At 41.3% G+C, this 19778-nt stretch overlaps 1 protein-coding gene across 1 annotated transcript in view; it reads left to right on the forward strand.

Moving 5' to 3' along the window:
- Nucleotides 1-19778, forward strand: part of EPHA4 (EPH receptor A4) — a 106719-nt gene that overhangs the window by 74732 nt on the left and 12209 nt on the right. The window contains exons 6-13 of the mRNA XM_051781422.1: nt 4154-4278; nt 5462-5621; nt 6659-6770; nt 11974-12032; nt 12821-12934; nt 13104-13289; nt 17221-17282; nt 17805-18014. Of these exons, the coding sequence (XP_051637382.1) occupies nt 4154-4278; nt 5462-5621; nt 6659-6770; nt 11974-12032; nt 12821-12934; nt 13104-13289; nt 17221-17282; nt 17805-18014 (1028 nt within the window). The remainder of the gene's footprint in view (nt 1-4153; nt 4279-5461; nt 5622-6658; nt 6771-11973; nt 12033-12820; nt 12935-13103; nt 13290-17220; nt 17283-17804; nt 18015-19778) is intronic.

Here is a 19778-nt window from a genome sequence, read left to right on the forward strand (position 1 = left end):
CCTAAGCTTCAAGTAATTAAATTTAAATATGTTATTTGAATTTAGCTGAGATAATGTACAAACTGTGGGTATATTTTTCAGTCAGTGAAAGACCCCTTGAGTAAACATGATCCATTTAAATTCAAATCATGGGGAGTGGAAAGTAAACCCTGCTGTGGGTAAGAAGGCATCTTCAATAAAACACTGGGCATTGTGTATCTTTGATATCTGAGTACTCATGTGTTGTAGTTTTATAAAGGGCTGTTTTCACTCATGGATGCCTACATGCCAGAGACTTTATTGCATCTATTTATTTCCTGTTTTTTCCTCCCCCCCCAATTTGAACCAGTAATGAAAAACTGACACTTTGCCTCTGCCATCCTTTAAAGTGCCTCAAAACTGTTACAATTCAGCACTCACTAGCCTTGGGATATGGCTTTATGGCATTTGGGTGAAGTTTTTGTAGTACATCTGTGCTCTTTCTCTCTCTGTAGGCCGCAAGCTCAGAATCGAGGTAATAAAACTACTAGTAGGTGTTTAATGGCAGGTTATTGAGGAAGTAGATGAAAGAAAATTGCAACATTCACATCAGTAGGGAGTGGGGTTCTTAAGGGAAAGGAACTGCTGAGCTTTGAACTCGGGAAAGTTACACTTGGTGCTTTTGTTCAAGGGGGGACCCCTTCTTAGGCATCAAAATACCTCATCATTGTGTTAAATGGGCCGTTCTGGTAGAATTGGTTCTTGGTATGTGCAGTTTGTGCACGTGTGGCAGAAAGCTTGCTGTTGTAAGCAGTGGTGATTGAGAAACAAGTTATTGCTTAGTTGTTCCTTTCCAAATATCAGGGAGTAGGGTGGATGAAAGTGCAAAAAGTGAAAGAAAAAGTGATATCCTATTCCCTTCCATAAGTATTATGGGATCTTATTGTGACTATCTTAATTGTGTGCATTATTCTTTTTGGTCAAGCTGTCCTCAATGTGTTTTATGTAGGAGTGTGTGTGTCTAATGAGCCCCTGATAATGTCCATGCACATATAAGAGAAGATTGTGTCTTTTATTCTGCTCATGATCAAAGCATCGTTTTACAACCTTACGTATTTATCTTCACATCAGAGGCAATTTAAAGGCAAAAGGGAGAAGAGCAAAGAATGTAGATATTTTGCAGAAGCTCACCCAGAAGGCTGTGACTGTTCCCTGGAGTGCTATGATGAGCTGGCAGTGGCAATGTCGTCCTTGTCCTGGACTCTACTGACCAGACTCTTGTGCCCTTTGATAATATTTGTGCAAGGAGACCCTGACTTGCTGTTCTTCCAGGAGTCCAGTCTTTCAACTGCGCAGGATCCTGAAAAACAAGGAAACAAATAAACCTGATTTGTAGGGCTATTTGCAGAAATAAAAGGGAATTGGTAACTTAGGATTTTATCCATGCACTGGGGTAACTGTAGTGCTCCCTGTGGGTTCTGGGCCCAGTTGCCGCCGGTCGCCATCCTGTTGCATAGACCATTGTAGGTCTGTGCTGCAGAGATGTCAGACAGCTCCTGGACAGCATCTTGCAATTTGGGTACTTCATCTTATAGTTGGACTTTGGCATTCCTAGGATTTCTGTATAGCATATGGAGAGACGGGATGTACAGTCAAAACACACTCAGAAACAAATTGCTCATCTGCAGAATCCAGGACAAAAGAAGAGACTAAAAGTTGAGGAGGATGAATTTACACATAAAAGACAGGAAGGAAAAAATAGGGCCATTATTAAAATTATAAGGAATAACAAAGGAATTGATGTACAAGTCTTCTTTGTGTCCTAGAGGTCAGGAGTGTGTTGCTCATTCCAGTATGGTGTAGTGCATAAGATCAGCTGTCCATTTGTGAGAGACATAGAAAGCACTTGTTATGCTATATAAAGCTAAGCATCTTTCACAAGCAGCATTAGTTAATATAAATTCCTCTGCTGCAAATAGCCATTTTACAGTAGGAAAGAAATGTGTTTTCATACAGCACTTACCAGCCCAGTATTGAAGGACTCACTAAATTCCAATATAGATGCCTGCAGAAAAGAAATGGGAAACCAAGGAGGTTAAAAAGAGGATAAAGGAAAGAAAGTGAACTTTCTCTCTACAATTCTTGAGGTCAGACCAGTGTAAGTGACAGATTCTTGGTAAAAAGAATTGCCTGTCTGCCCTGCATGAGGCACCGATTAACTAAGCAGATTTCTCTCCGCTTGGTTTGTCAGTAATGGGCACGTGTGTGTTTTAGGGTAACAAATCTGATTTCTAATTTATTAGCTGAGCAGTATTCTTACTGCAGAGGGGAAGAAAAAAAGTCTGATTCTCTGTTGAGGAACTGTGAGGTTATTAAGCAGGTTCTCAGTCATGCCACATATCTAATTTGATGGAGCACACCTGGATCCTCCCTGTTGGCTGTGTTTATAGTCTCCTCTGTCATTCAGTATTTGCCTTTGCATGTGAGAGACAGACAAGGAAAAAGAGATAAAGGTTCTGGAGGCATTTCTAACAGAGATGCCAAACTGTCAAATAGTAAATCGGGAAGCAGCTCCCTGATGGTTTCACATCAAGAGGAGACACCCTTTTGTGACTGTGCAGTGTCTACTGGTTATTTTCACTTCCATCAGAACTGTCTGATATGGTCAAGTAGGCTTGAAGCTTTCAACGTTCAATTTTCCTTTCATTTATAGTGAGTGTTTTATTTATTTGTCTTTCTTGATAGTTTTCAAGGATACCTGTTTCAAGGATACTTTTTACTCTCCAACATTTTCATGGATCGTCATCCCAAAGTTAAGGGTAGAAAAAGAAACAAAAAGAAAGGGAAAGGGGGAAAAAAAAGAGCAGCTACAGCATCAGGGGACAAAAGAAGAAATATATTCAATTTAGGAAGACCTCTAATCTCTGGTTATACAGGACAGCTTTGTTAGATAAGATTAAAAATTTCATGAATGTCCCTTTTTATCCCTGGAGACTCCGCCATTTATACCAGCTATTGTCAGCATCAAAAGAGCTTGATAACAGCTGGCTAGAGACGTGACCACACAGCAACACAACAGCAAGAAAGGGGCAGCCGGGTTCATAAATCTTCAGAAAACCCGTTCCCCAGCGCAGCCATGAATCTGCTGCTATCACAGGCAAAGGAGAAGGCATTGTCCTCCAGCCAGTCAGAAACCTGAACTTCAGCATTAGCAGGGGCTCTATAGACAGTGCAGGGTGCACAAAGACATGTTTTCCATTATCTTCATCATTGCAGCCCTTATTACTGACACAGATACAGTTTAAAGGATTTTGGAGTTCAGCTTGTTGCTAGGTAGAGTTTTTCCAAAAATCCTGCAGCCCTTACCCTTGGCAGTACAATCCTGCTTTTTCTATTCATTTCATCAATACAGCGCCACGTGGGACGGGGTCAGGTGATGCCAGTTTGGTACACAATGGCCCAATCTCTGGTATCTTTTGGCTGGGAAGGAGATATCAAAGCCACAATCTGGCCCTTGGGTGCTGAGCTTCCCGTTCTCCAGGGACTGCTCACAGACTGTGACGTAAGCAAGGCAAGTTAGGAGGCACAAATTGGCTCAGACTCTTGAAATACAAGTTTCCTGGGTTTAATGGGAGGGTCCAAATTCATACGTATCCACTGTTATTCTGGTCTTACTTAATTCAGTGGCAATATTTTCTCAGCTTTAGAGAAAACCAGATTGGAACCTCAGGAATTTCATAGTTCCTGTAAAGTAAATAGCTAATGAAATAACATCAGTTAATTTTGGGAGATGGAAGAGGAGAATCACTGTAGACCAAAACAAATGTACAAGTCTATGCGCTGTGCCTGGCAAACAACAAAAATAAGGCAGATTCTTTTAGAACCTTTATCTCTTACAGAGGTTTGTACTTGGGAATCATGAACATTGCAGTGTTTAGATAACTGGGTTGTTACTTGAAAATCCATCTATCTAGTATTGTCCAGAATCCAAACCCAATCTTTATTAGAGAGGATTAAATATAATTTTGTTAGAGAAAACAGGAAAAATATTTAATGCTTCTAATGTCTCCTCCCTGTGCCCTGCAAGAAAAACACGTTTTCTGAAAGTGCTAATGTTGTGAAAGCTACAATTAAAAATGCATGTTCTTCACTAAAACTAAATTATTGCTTATATATTTTTTTTTCCTTCTGGCAGCTCCATCCCCAATTGCATTGATCCAGGCTAAAGAGATAACAAGGCACAGTGTTGCCTTGGCTTGGCTGGAACCTGACAGGCCAAATGGAGTCATCCTGGAGTATGAAGTCAAATATTATGAAAAGGTACTGTTTAAAAATGGCAAAGCAAGGATTTTCCTTTGGGTTTGGGTAGAGATTTATACTTCATTCCATTGCATTTTATTTCCAGATAGGATTCTGTCATTTGAAACCAAATAGATTCAGTTTAATAAAATCCAATTAAGGATTTCATGCACTGGAATGCTTGCTTGAAAGAATAAAACTCATAGGCTGTTCCAGCTGTATGGTGTGAGTTTATTTGGTTATTTTTTTTCCTACCTAGGAACTGAGCTTTTGTAGCAATCATATTTATAATGAGAATCAATAATGTCAGGCAGAAGTGAGACATTAGCTTTACTTCATAGACAGAAGTATAATAATGAAGTATATAACAAAGTCATAATAATAAGATCTGTTTGCCGATAGCTTCTGCTTAGAGTGATAGTGTGGACTGGCTGGCTTTTAGTAGAGAACAAGGAAAGAAAATTACATTCTTCATACTTTTCAAGTCAGAGGGAGATGTTATTCCTCCAAATAACTTCTCAAGTATGGAATTATGAAAAGAGCTATTTTCTTTGAAGGTTCTCTGCAAAAAAGAACAATTACCTGCTCTTGCTTGTGTGCGCTGTCTCTCATATGCACATGCATGCTTCAAAATTTTTTTTATAATCACTTGCTTTCCTAACACACACAGAAAAAGGCATCTGATTTGCAGACAAGCTAGATTATTACATTTTCTGATGGATTTCCCAGGCAAAAATAGAACAATTTTTAAGATTGGACTTTCTGGAAGACGTTTTCTAAGTCTTTTCTTTCTTAAAATATTTTAATCAATTTTTTTATGTGGCTTTTGGCTGGTAGGAAGAAAAAGAAAGTGCCAGCATGTGTGAGTAAAATGTGCTTGTTCATCAAGACGATTCTATTTGAACTCTTGGCTGTTTTCCAAAGGTTTTCATTGTGTGATTTCTTAAATAATCAGTGATATATGAGCATCATACCTACCGCCTCATCATCCTTTTTTGGCTTGCTCAGAGCTCCACGCAGCACGCAGTGCTAGGGGTATTGAGCAAGGCCAACAGCAGGAGCCCTCAGGACATATTTTGAGAATTCCATCATTGTTAACTCATATTTTTTCATCATGACAGCTTTGGCAAGGAAGTGGGGTTCCATGGTTCATGGCACAGCGAGGCGTTTTTACTGGATCACCACTGTGTTCTCTTGTTGGCAGGACCAAAACGAGCGCAGCTACCGCATTGTGAAGACAGCCTCCAGGAACACGGACATCAAGGGCCTGAACCCCCTCACTTCATACGTGTTTCACGTGCGGGCCAGGACAGCAGCAGGGTACGGAGACTTCAGCGGACCCTTTGAGTTCACAACCAACACAGGTAACGACAGGCCCACTGAATTCCTCTGCTTTTCCTTGAGCGAAGAGTGCAGATGTAACTGAGCTGTGTGTTGGGAGCTTCCTATTGGATGGTTGGACTGCAGTGTGCCTGTTCTGAGCAAATGTTCTTCTGTGGCCATGTGGCTGTTTGTGATGCCACGAATCTGACCCAAGACGTCTCTTTGGATATGCTGTATTCTAGATTCAGCATGGCTTAAGGAAACATGCACCCTGTGAACACTTGGAAGCCGTTGATGCTTGAGAGATTTTTCTTTCTGTAAATGTAGATTTCTGCACATTTCTGGAATATCTTATTTCAAGGAGAATAGAACCCTGTTACTCCCCTTTGGAAGCTATTGATATAGATTATTTAGGTGTCCTACATCAGCTCACGTGTTTGCACTTTTCCTTAGGCAGTCATATAAAGACAAGAATGTTTGAATTATGTTGTTAGCAGAGCTTTTCACTTTGCTCAAGGAAATGAGCAAATTTAGCTCCCAGAATGTTTGCTTTTCTGTGGCAGGAAGACAGTGTGACCAAGCCTATTTTATTTTGGACATACAGGTCTGCTTAAATCAAGTTAAGGTCATGCCAGTTAGTGGCAACATCCTTCAGGATGTGAACAACTGAAAGTAATCAATCCAGCAGGAAGAGGGTAGACATTTTAAAATAACTTACTCTCTTTGTGTCAGCCTGGGGAGTGATCATCTGGCCCCACTGAGGGAAAAAGGAGGAGGAAAGAAGTGTGGAAAGCAATTAGAAAGGCAAAAAAAATTAGCCATTATACCCTCTGAGGAGCTCTGAAGGAGAGAAGGAGTTCCCAGTGAACTTCAGTTCCCCAAATCATTATCAAATATCATGTCTTCAGCTCATTAGCACCCTGTTGGAAAATTGTATCAAATTACTATATAATAAAGGCCTGAAAGTAGATTTGAGTGCTACTTTAAACTGCCTTCACAAGCCAGACAGCTCACTGAGTGCTACCGAGGTTGATTTTTAGAGAGTGTCTGACACTAATGCTCCCTCTTCTGTTTTCAGTTCCTTCCCCCATCATTGGTGATGGTACCAATCCCACAGTGCTTCTTGTTTCAGTGGCTGGCAGTGTTGTTCTTGTGGTCATTCTCATTGCAGCCTTTGTCATCAGCAGGAGGTAAGAACTTAAGCTTCTCTCTCCCTCTTTTTCTTTCATCAGGGAGCTTTTTGTCTCCTCCAAACAAAGCTAAATTCTTTGATTAGCATCATAAACAGTACATTTGCATTACAAGCCTTCTCCCATGTAGCTTTGATCTTCTCAACATTAGTACCAAGCAGCATGTGATGTAATGGCAATAGTTCCAGCTCTATTTGCCCTTCAAATGCAAAGCTGATTCCAATAACTGGCATTGAGAAGCAAGCCAGCTAGAGATTTGTGGTTACTGTAATTTCAAGTTAAGTTTAATGGGTATGGGTACAGTAGATTTCCTTGGACTGACTCCTGATAGAGAGTAAACAACGGCACTGTTGTGAACTAAGCCATCAGACTGCTATGCTTGTGATTTTGTGTTAGTCTGTATGAGTTTGCATTAGTCTTTTGGGTTAGTCCTTCCTGTGTGAGTGGATATGACTGTGAAATGGAAGGCACAGTCATTCAGCATCATATGCAGTAACACAGCAGACTGGATCGATGCTTATTTCATCAAAGCAGCACTATAATCTTCTACCAAGTACTTGTTCATTCTCCCAGATTCAACCTAGGCGTCAGGAACAATCCTGTGAGTGGGAGGACAGTGTAGCAGAAACACAGTGTGAGTGTTTCTGTCTTCATCTTTGTGTTCAGTCTCATTTAAAAAGATCAGCATGATCTTGCTTCAGTGTAATTTTGAGCTAAAACTGGTTGTATCATTACTGCATCTGAAGCCCAGGATCTGAGGGATGCACGTTTTGTCAGTCTCTGTTGGTCAGTTTAATGACATCAGCTGTAAATGTGCATAAATTCCTCTTGATTTGCTCTTTTTAAATCGTCCTAGAGAGCAGTTAAGTGACTATGACTGTAATATCTGTAAAGTAGACATGCATTGTGGTAGCTTTCTGTGGGTGTTCAACTCAAAGCCTCCATGCTGGCAAGAAGAAAGAAGAGCAGAACATATGAAAATGTGATGCAGAGAGACAGGTTTATTAAAAGCCGTTGAAACAGCAAATAGCATCACTGAGCTTGATGACTTAATCTCCTCTCTGCTTTTATTGATCATTTTATTATTTAAGGCAGGATTGATAGCAGGATACATTGGATTTCTAATTATGAGTCGCCACCTTGGAGAATTGAGCCTGTCGAGCTACTTTGAGATGATCCCTCCCCCTCCTCCCCCTATAAAAAAATGTCTCTTCCCAAGGCTGATAAACACTGCTCGGTGATCGGCCCTCAATGGATCACTCTTCAGAAAATGAACTGTCAACCCCTTGCCCTCATATTGATTCTCGTTAGTATCGGCCATAAAGCTGTCAGAGCAAAGGCTGCCTGGAGCCAGGTACTGACAGACCTGCTGATCTCAGACAGGTCCCCTCACCGCTCAGAATGTCTGCTGGGTTATCTCTGCCCACGCGAGTGCAGCCCAGACAAAGGCACCACAAAGAGCACCTGGGCAGTAGGGACAAAAGGCTGGTCCAGGCACTGGTGGGAATGGAGATAAAAGTACCCTGGTGGCCACGGGCTCTGAGATGTCCCGTGGCTCCGCACTGGTAGCTCTTGGAGAGGCCGTGGAAGGGGAAAGACATACACAGTAAGATGAATGAAATACCGGGACAGTGAAACTGCTCTGTGCATACTAATGCACGGTGCCTTGCTAATTAATAGCCCTCCTCAATACACAGCTCTCCAGTCGCTGGAAGTAGCTCTCAATAAACAGAATCTACTTTAATATTCACTGTTACTCTAATGATTTTAACCACTATACCAATGTCATTTAGAGGTGTGGGCTTTGGGGATATTTCATGATGTTCCTGCACCAGCAGAAGTTAATAGCAAAATAATTATACTTTGTTCCCAAATTACTTCAGATGAGAACAAGCTTTTCTGTTTCACAGAGTCCCCATGAGGAGGTTTTGTAATCTAGCCATGACCTAAAAGTCATATTTGTACAATCAAACCCATGCTTTGGCCTGCAGACATGGCCTCTGTGCATCCACAAGCCAAATGTGGGAACTGGGCATATGCTGTAGGTGCTCACTTTTGAACACTGGGCTATTACTAGTATTTTGGTATCATATTTTTTCAGGACATTGTTCAAATCCCAAAATTCATCTTTACAGCAGAATTTGTCAAAGGACTTTGCCTTCAGGCAGCTCAAGCTGTTTGGTTCTGTCCTGCGACCACTGCGTTCGTGTTAATGTAAGAACTAATCTGCCTAATGCTGGTTTGAAGTTACTGAGGTTTGGATGGGCACATCCACAGAGCAGCGTGCAGGAGTTGGCATGGGTGTTCCTAAACCCTGCTCTGCAGGAATGCTGAGGGAAATTATGGTATCTCAAATAGAGTTGTAGAGGATTCGAGAAAGTGTAAAACAGAGACACTTTATCAAAGGACTTGAGTGGAGTAGGATGGTCCTCTGGGCATCTGGAAATTTCTGTCGGAAATTCTTCCAGCTGATAAATTGATTTATCTCTGCTCCACTAACAGGTGAATGCATTTGCCCACCTTTTGCTGGTGGTGTTGGAGCAGGTGCTCTGCCAGCTAGGAGCACCCCCAGCCCCTCTTTGGTGTGTGGAGGAGGAGGTGGGAGCAGCAGTGTGGCGCCAGGGCCCTGCTGTTTCACCTCAGTGCCTGTTAATACCCTGCGTTGTTACCTCCTCTTCATCACCGGCCCCCACCTGTAGCTCTGCCTGTGCCTCTGACCCCTGCAGTTTCTGAAAGCTTCTGTGTTCTTTTCCTGAATGCCGGCTATTTAATCACCGCTGCCAAAATCCCTGTAATTACGGGCTTCAAATCTGTGACAAAGGCTCCCTTCTGCCACTCAGGTGAGCTGCCCCAGAGGCAGCCCCAGCCCCTGTGCCCCGTGGTGCAGGACTCCTGGGCTGCTCTCGGGGACAATGGCACACAGCAGTGTCCTGCCCAAAGCCAGGCAGGAGAGGTCAACAGGTGACACAGGGAGAAGTGGAAGTAGGTAGTTAGTTTGGAAGGTATTATTTAAACTTAATAAGCTACAATTATATTGCTTGAACAGTAATCCCTTTGTTTCCCTTCGCTTTTTGCATGTCTTTGGGTTTTCGTGGGGGAAGGTTATTTTTTAATCTGTTGTTAGGGTGCTTGTACTTTTTAAAAATAAGATAAAGAGAATTTTTTTCATACTTAAAATGCTTTCATGCAAAGCCTATTTGCATTTCGTATTTCCCACCTGTGCCTGAACATTAATAAAATGAATTTGAAAGGTCCTGATTGAAAAGCAGAATTCTTTTTTTTCCCCCCTTTTTTTCTTTCCTCTGAGAGAAGTTGTGTAATACCTGAAACCATCTCTGCAGTCCCCTTAACTGACCTGATCCCATGTGACACTGAGTGAGATTTGTGCCACCTCTTCTGCCTTACTCAGTTCAGTAACTGGGAGCAGAACATCATCCTATTGTTTAACTCAGCTCTGTTACACGAGTTCTGGGGCAAATTAAATGGCTTAAATGATGTTTGGATCCAGTGTGGTTTTTAATAATGCTCTGGTGATTTGGAGCCATTTGTGTTTCAATGATTTTTATCAAGAAAAGAAGCTCCCAAGGGCTTATGATTGGATGTGTACCTGCTTTCTCTGTCTGAACACAAGTCCTGTCAATGTTGGGAGCTGTCAGGCTTGGTTCAAAGGTCAGCTAGTCTTCACATGTCAAATAGGATTTTTTTTTCTTTCCGTTTCATGGTTAATTTATATTTTTTATTATTGACATAGTGTGTTTAACACCCAGCACTGACTGCAAAGCCAAAGGCTGGGAGGTGGCCTCCCAGCTGACAGTGATGGGAAGCTGCCATTCCCCACAGGGCAGGTGCAGAGATGGAAGTGGGATACTTTTTGCTAAAGGGCAGAAGGATTTTGCTGATGGGAGGGGTATGGTGAAACTCATGAAGATTAGCTGCAAGCAGGGCTCTCAGTCATGTGTTTTCTTCCAGTTATCTGCAAGTTTTTTGACCCCTTTAAACTCACATCTCCCCATAGGTCTTTGTCTCACCTGCTTCCGTTTCCTTCCTCTCCTTACTCACTGTTTTCAGCCTGTCTCACCCCTGTAGCCCTGGCATGTCTAGTCATCTCCTGCCCCACTCCAGGCAGCAGCTGCACGTTGCAGCCAGTACCAGTGTTGCATCCTTTTCTCCAGGCTTGGTTTCTGCTTCTGCCTTCCCTCTTCTCTCCACCCCAGACTCTTGCCAGTTAGCTGACCTGGGTCTGACACACTGGAAGACTTGGATTTCCATAGGAACAGGCAAACTGAGAGTAAGCCCTTCTCTACAGCAGTGTCTGTTGTTATGCTTGATTCTGAACATTCAGTGATGGATGGGTAAAAGCCCAAAGCAGATCTTGACATCTACATACCATTAGATGCAGGGGAACTTCAAATCCCTGCACATATGGCAGAGCTGACTCCTCAATATCCTCCCTAATGGACCAACCTCTTGTATTAACTTTTCTTAATGCTACTTATTCATTGAAGTTTAAGGCTGAACTAATTAAATTCATAACTAGATACAATATCATGAGTGTAAATGTTGAAGTAGTAATCCATAGAATTAACATACTATACTACATTATTGTCTCTGACTCAGAGGGTTGGTAGAGGAGCTCTGCCATCAGGAGCTCGTCAGCCCCTTTAATTATACAGTGATTAAAAGAATGAAAAAAAATCCTTGGGATCTGCATTGTTGATGGTCAGGGTTGGTGGGGATTTCTTTTTGCTGGGATTCCAATTTCTGTGTGGAGACTTGTTTCCAGTTTAAGTTTGCAGTTAAATAAGTATACTGATATTGGCATTTGCTTAATTACGTTTGAAAATCAGTCAAGCACCTCTGTTGTAGCGTTTAAATCCTGATGTGGCAGGGCTAAAAAGCAAATTTGGCTCCTCAGTTGCAAATGCACATTTGAAGAAAAAGCAGCCGAAATGCACATATTCTTTTCCTTCTTTAAATGTGAAGATTCAAGTAGGTTTGTGCTTCCCTTGATGCTCTGTTGGTGCCTGTAACACTTAGAGGAGTGTGAGGAGAGGATCCTCCTGCACCTCTGGTGTGTGTTGTGTGTTGTGTCACGGGCTGTGGCAGGTGCCAGCAGCTCAAGTCTCAGCAAGTCAGGACAACTAAGCTTGTCTCAGGGTGAGATACTTATTTTGAACTCTAATGCTCTGCTTTGTTCTGACAGGCGCAGTAAGTACAGCAAGGCTAAGCAAGAGGCAGATGAGGAGAAACATTTGAACCAAGGTAAAGGGCCGTGGTGCTTGGGGTTTTTGATTTGTCATAAAACACGTCCCACATTCTGATGCTTGGGAAATAAGGGATCACATTCCTCTTGAGATGAATATGTTTCTTGTTTCATCTCTTGTGAACATCCTGCTTCCAAACTACTTTAATAATGGGGAAAATAGAAGTATCTGGCTAAAACATTTTGAGAGTGCAGACAGGAGAAAGGTTTATCAAATTTTTTCGTTGTTCCTTGGTACTGAAAGATACCTGTTCTTGGCCTGATATTTAGGCAGGATTTCTCCCCACAATACTCTGCTAAAAAAGTTTTTGAATGGGCCAGAGGCAATACTGCAGGAAAGAGAATGTGAACTTTGCTGCCTTTTTCCCAGCACCGAATCAATCCTATTGTTACTTCCATCTCAGTCATCCAGGTACCAAGCCCAGGACCTGAGCTCAGAATTTCCTGGCTTCCACAGGAAAAATGGGATGTGTTTTAGTCTCACAAATCCATAGACAGGTGATTGGCCTGTTAGTGATGGCAGTGATTTGTGAAGCTCATTAATTGGCAAAAACCTGATTCCTTACATCAATATTGGGAACTATTAAATGTTTACATTTTAAAATATTGCACTGGGGGGAAAAATACATTAAGTCCTTCCTGCCTTCATCAGTCATTCCTGGCTTACAGTACATTTTTATTGTACACTCTCTTTGCTGTTGTATATCATTAAGGCTTCAGTCTCATATGTTCTGTGTTCAGCAGCATGTAGATCAGTGACTTCAAATAAAACATTTCTGCCTTGCAGGTGTTAGAACATATGTGGATCCTTTTACATATGAGGATCCAAACCAAGCTGTGAGGGAATTTGCCAAAGAAATCGATGCCTCCTGCATAAAGATTGAAAAAGTTATTGGTGTGGGTAAGTGCCAGCACTTTTACAATTTTTTTCTGTAAATATACTTTTAAATTTGCTTTTAGGAAATGTGATCCTGTAATTTTTGTATGACAGTTCCCCCAAATGCACTGACATAACAGTTTGACAACACAAGTGCATGCTTCTTGTTCATGATTATGCCTTTTTCCTTAAGGGGAGTTTGGTGAAGTGTGCAGTGGACGTCTCAAAGTACCAGGAAAAAGAGAGATCTGTGTTGCTATCAAGACTCTAAAAGCTGGTTACACTGATAAACAAAGGAGAGACTTCCTGAGTGAGGCCAGTATCATGGGACAATTTGACCACCCCAATATCATCCACTTGGAAGGCGTAGTTACTAAATGTGAGTAGGTCATTTTCATCACAAGTCCAATTTGGAAGTCACTGAGAAATTAAGTCTGTGTTGTCTGTGCTGGATTTTTTTTTTTTTTTTTTTACCCTCTTTCCCATAAAATGACAGATGGAACAGATCCACTGATAGCTAATAGGAGGAAATCAGTGCAGGACAAGTCATTAATCTTGTTGTCAGCTATAAATGGGTTTACGGTTTCAACTGATACTCTATCTGTAGGCAGCTTGTACAGGATTTTGTAGGGGGAATTAATACTGCAGAGGTTGGCTTTTTTCCCCCCCTTCTTGCTATGCCAAGCAGGCATCTTTTACATCTTTGCTAGACTGAGCTGATTGTTACAGGATAGGCAAAAGCAGATGGTGAGCAAAGAATTCAAAATGGTTGGGGGAAAAATACCAAAACAAACCTCACAGTCGTATGTTTAAGGTACAAAGCACAGATGTAAGGAGCAAGCCTTTGAAATGAAGTGGGCTATTTTAGTGGGAAACCTGCTTATTTGTGTTCTCTGATATACAGGTGTGATGATTTCACTCTGCAGAATTTACCTGGCCGATCTTTTTGTTTGTTTGGTTTGGGGTTTTTTTAAGTCTGTTAGCACTCACTGTGCCATGAACTCTGCCTTAGAGAGTGACAGCACTTACTAGGTGCTGTCTGGGCTAGAACTGAAAATACACCTGTGAGACAGCCGTGCTTGGGTCTGACTTGATAAGGTGCCACTGTGATGATGTAGTTATTGTCCCTGCTCTGACTGCCCTAGGTAGCATGTTGGCAAAGCCTGGCACTGATTGCTAATCCTAAAAGACCCTTTGGATGTCGGGGCTCATGCTTAGGGTACAAAGAAAGCAGACAGTGATCTTGTGAGCTGCTGTCAGAGTGGAATTTGTGAAGCTTACCTTCTTCATCTGATGGTGTACATGGTGAATGTGAATGCAGGCTATTAATAGCGTGAGGAATTGAAATTAGAGATGGATGAAAAGTTAAAAAGTATTGCTAGAAGCACAAAGTATTTCTCAGAGAGAGTTGTCAAAGCCATCAATACCACTGTAAAACCCTGTCTCTCTTGAATGTCAGTGAGAGCTGGATATTTACTCTGCCATTTGTGTTTCTGGAAATCTTAACCTTGCTTCTTTGTGTTGCTCTCTCCTACTCTGCCTCCTCTCAGTTGTTGAAAATGGCTCATACAGTGTGTGGCAGTTTGCTTTTCAAGGCAAATAGCAGTTTGGACTAATTTTGTCCCTCCCTCAAACCTAAAATTAAAAGACAGTACTCTGTTTAAATGTGGAAGGGCTGAGTCTCTCTCTGTGTTGTTGTTGTAGGAAAGGGGAGGGAGGTTGTGATCAGGCCACTGTGTTTGCTACAGACAGTGATTTTTCTTAGCACCCCTGTAAAAAAAAAAAAAAGGCAACAGAGGAATCTTTATGTTGAAATCCCACCAAGGCTGGAACCCCCTGAGCTGCTACAGCTCTAGCAGTTATAAATGACCGTGTGCATTTGCATAATGCAGTTGTCAGTGAATTAAAATGATTTGGAATTTTCACCGAGGAGGTGGTGGCCTGACCCGGGAACGCTCCATTCCCTGGCTCACGGTGAGCGAGCGAGCCGGCTCCGTTACCTCAGAGCTGGGCTGGCAGGTAAACAGGGCTACTTAAGGAGGCATTTGTCTCAATTTCTCCCTAGGTTTTCTGAATGCTGTGATAAATGAATGCATTTAATAAACTGAAAATTAAAATGTGAGATAAATAGTGGTATGGATGGGGGTTGAGAGAGGCAGCAAAAAAACCATGAATAAATTATTGGCTGCTAGTCAAGTACTTTAATAATTGACTCACTGATGGTAACTTCTCCCTCTGCTCTCTATCCCCCTCCCCTGCTAAAGAAGTGCCCGAGTAATGAAATTACATGTTAATGCACTGAAAGAGTCTCCCTTTCTTCCCTTCTGCGTTGACATAGTATCTTTTGATTGAGGAAGGTTAATTAAAACTCATTTAGCTGTATTTGTTCAGTGGAAGGGTTGGTGTCACAGTTGCAAAGGATAAATGAAACACTGCCATATGCAGATTTGCTTGGAGGTCTTCCTCTTTCTACCAAAGAATGCTTGCAAAGGTGAATTAGAGGGAGAATATTGTTTTATCACCTCCTTTTACTTAAGAATGTACTCAGCCAAGGTCACTAAGCCCTTCATCTGGAGCAGTTTGCTTTGTGCAATACCATTGCTTCTCTGCAGCGTTCATGCAAATCACAAAGGGCTCCATTGCCAGGCTGGCATTTCATTGACAGCTTGCATGGGACCAAAGCAGTAAGAGTTTGGATATCAGAAGGAAGTAAAAGCAGGAATAGTAAAAGGCCTGCAAAGGATAGGTTGGGACTAAAAAGGTGAAATAAGTACTGATGAGTAAAATAAATGATGCATTGCACATAGATCTTGGCCTAAGTGAAATGTAAAATTTTCAGTACAGACAATCCTTGTAGCATATTGTTTTCTAATTAAAAAAAGGTTACTTCAAAAACAGAAATCTCTGACAAATGAAGAGAAAAGCATCTTGGTGAAAGATACACTGAGGTAGAAATTACTAGGGGAACTTTAAATACTGCAACATTTCATGGTAGGGTAATTTTGAGAGATGGCTTTTTGGGAGCAAATACTTGCTTGTGACAGAAGCAAAGAAGAATTGAGTTATTCTGATATCTCTCATGCCAAGACAGAGTGGAGCTATCTACAGTCTAGGTGACATGACCACTGAAGCCTTCTTTCCCCAATGTTTCCTTATTCAGAGCTGCTCCAGGAAGTAAAAGCTGAGCTTCTCTGAGACACCATCTTTTATTTAGGAAGAAACTCTATAATACCTGTAGGTAAAGCATAAGTGGGAGGAAGGGATGCCATGTCAGACAGCACTGATTGTCAGGCACTCCCCTGACTTCAGGTGAGCTTAACAGTGCTCATCTTGGGACCAGGCTTCTGCTGTTCGACATGTGATAAGTCACCTCTGTACTTGTCCCATTGCTCACTTTTGAGATGTTATTGGACCTATTTCCACAAGTATCTGTATTCCAAATATCCAGCATGATTTAACTCCAAGGAACAACTAGTGCCACTTGGATGTACCTAAGTGTTTTCAGTTTCAGCATTGTATGACCTTTATAAAACTTAAAGACAACATTAAGCATTATTTATGTATTTGCTGCTGTTTGGGGCAGGAGAGTGCCTAGAAAGCATCCCTGTGTCAGTGACATGACATTTCTCCTCAGGTTGCCCAGCCTGGCTCCTGTTGCAGCATGGGGAGCTGAGTGCTGCCTAGCACTGTGCCCCACATGTGACACAGTGCATTGAATCATTTAGCCTGGGGTTGACTTCAGGAGGCAAATGGCTTTGACTCATTTATAAATAACAAGAGACACGGAATACAAATTTGGGACAGAGAAAGTTGAGAGGAACAGCCTGTATTTTTCATTCCTGAATCCAGTTGTCTTGGAATACCTTCTAGCTCATGACAGCTTCTAACTCATTTAAAGCATTGATCTTTCAAAAGAGGCAGAGAGACCAAAGCATTCACAAATTCCATTTTTCTAGTGTACAAGCAATTTAATTACGCTAAAGACTTTTGTCAGGTTTGAACAGATCTTTGGTTTTTAGCTCTCAATTGTCAATTCATATATTCCTTAGAGAACAGGAGCCACTTTAGTTAAAGACCTTGTCAATGAGTCAGTCAAAGGGTTAACCTTCCAGATGGGCCTTTTAAATGTTTCTGTCCTATAATATTTCTTCTCTTGCTCCCCACAGCTGAGGCATAAGCTTGGTGCTTTTCAAATTAAATTAGATTGTGTAAGCCAGGTGTCTTGGCAGTAAAATCATGTGCAACCCATTTTTATCCCATTAACATCGGTGTTCATCAAGGAATTGTGTTTTTCTTTCTGCGAACTTTAGGTAAACCGGTAATGATCATAACTGAGTACATGGAGAATGGCTCCTTGGATGCCTTCCTCAGGGTAAGTGATTTCTTCAAAAGCTAAGGAGATTTTATACTGGGAAACATTTTTTGGTGTTCTTTTTTTTTTTTTCCTCCCCCAGAAAGATACTGAAAATTCAGCAGTTTTAAAAAAATTATGTCTGTACTTGGGAAATTCTGTTTTCTGGTGTTGCTTCTATCGAAAACCAGAATAAATATAAAGGGGGAGAATATAGTATAAATGCAGTTTTTAAAATAGCAGCATATTTAATGGGGCCGCTTTTGATTTGCTCCATTTTTGAAAGCATCGCAGTGCTGTAGGCTCATTAAAACCAGATGCATTGCAAACTGGATACTGCATCACTGGAAACTGTGACAGAAGCTCTGGGTTTTTGCTTTACTGGTGAATTATAGACACTCGTCAGGAGAGTGAGGAAATAACATTGCATTTTATTGAGAGAAGATGGGAATCCAGAGCTATGCTCTTTGCCAGTTTCAGCAATGGCAATAATGCAGCTTTTAGCTTAATGCTCTGTGATTTTCTTCCTTTCCCCATATGCAGAAGAATGATGGCAGATTTACGGTCATCCAGTTGGTGGGGATGCTTCGTGGCATTGGCTCAGGAATGAAGTATCTCTCTGACATGAGTTATGTGCATCGGGATCTCGCTGCTCGCAACATCCTGGTCAACAGCAACTTGGTCTGCAAAGTGTCTGATTTTGGCATGTCCCGGGTCCTGGAAGATGACCCTGAAGCAGCTTATACCACACGGGTAAGGAGGCAAAGAAAATGTCCAGTGGGTTGTCTTGCCTATGTGTTGGTTTTGTGACTGTGCGGGAGGTGACAGTGGTTTGTTTTAAAATAATCTCAGTCACAAGTGAAAACTTATAGCACAACCTAAAAGTAAACATTGGCCCAGACTCCATAGCTGGTATAAATTGATGTAGTGTTATTGCTACAGCAGTGGCCACATCAGTATTTCTTCTCCAAGGATGTGACCCCTGTATACCTCTGGTTCCTTCAGCGTGGTAGAGTGCATGACAGGAATCTGATGCTGGAAATTAGAGCTTGGATTTCTGTTCCTTCAGATATCTACAGATGTGCCTAATGGTTTTCAAGTGGCCAGTCCTACTTGAGGTTTGATACAGCAAGTGAGGACGTGTCACCAAAAAAAAAAAAATATAAATTCACTCTTGCCCATCATGAAGCCAGTCATAAATTTGACCTAAATAATTTGTACTGGGAATAGTATGAGGCCTGCATTCCCATTTTTTGTTTCTTTCCCATTTTTTGTTTCTTTCCCATTTTTTGTTTCTTTCCCATTTTATCTGTATTTCAGCATCCCACTGTTAACTCATTTTGCTAAATCCATTTTAATATGCTGCATGTGGAATAGGGCTAATGCAAGTAGTTCTGGCCACAAAACAATGTCCCAGTCATTACCAGTCTTTGTACCAACACCTCTGATATCAACATGCACGCAAAGAAAAAAAAGTCAGAGTTTATAAGGTCTCCTTTTTTAATTGCTTATTTTCTTCATTTTTAAATATCTGCCATTCTCCATCTGTTCTCTCCAGTGCAGAGTTTGTTTGCAGCACTCAGATCTTGCCGTTTAATCCCAACACTCGTCCTTTAATGGATTCACAGTTCATTATGGGGAAGGATAGACTCATGTAGTATTAAATGCTGGCCAGCCTTGCTTTTTCTCACTCATAAGGGTGACAAGTGGAAGAAGCAGATATCTGAAAGCTAGATTTGGGGAAATTAGAGTTTAGACAAGTACACAAGGGCAAGAGAGAAATGACTAAAAAGCTTCCCTTTAAATTTAGCAAGTGGACATACAACATTATGTTTGCTCTCAAGAGTAAATTAAAGAGAATCAATGACATTTGCTTTATAGTCATTGTCTTCATTTGGTATCAGTAATGAAGGATCAGGAAAATTTGAATTAACTCCACTGTGCTCAAGCAGCTAAATATAAAGAGCTTATTGACAATTTTTAGAACAACAACCACGTATAAATAATGTCCATGCATCTATGTCTGAAAGGAGGAATAAAGCTTTTGCATAACCAGAGACAGTGCAGTAGAATGCAATTTTTAAAGCAGCCTTTTATGAGAGAATGGTGTGTTCTGCTCTTGTTAGTAGTATTAAAGTGAGAGCATCCTATAGCCTCACAAGGCACATATTGCTACAACCTGATTCACAAAGGATCTGTTGCAAAAGCCAAAGAAGCTAGGAGAAGGACCCCTTTTGATTTCCCTTGGCTTTGGAACAAGTCCATATAAAACACTTGAGAGATATACTAGAACAATATACCATTAAGTATGCATATGCTGCACTCAGTTATGGATAAAAACTATCTGAAAGGCTGTTGGGGAGAAAACTACCAAAACAAACTTAATCAAAAAAGCATAAAAGCAAATGAAAAAACCCGAAAACCTTTGTTCAGCTTAAGTCATTCCCCAGATGGAACTGCAGGAAACCAAAAGCTCAATTAAAAACACCTTACGTATTAGCATAAACAAAAGGAGAA

Source organism: Manacus candei, unplaced genomic scaffold (genome assembly GCF_025592945.1).
Source record: "Manacus candei isolate 608988 ecotype Guabito, Panama unplaced genomic scaffold, ASM2559294v1 h1tg000015l, whole genome shotgun sequence".
NCBI classification, from domain to species: Eukaryota; Metazoa; Chordata; class Aves; order Passeriformes; family Pipridae; genus Manacus; species Manacus candei.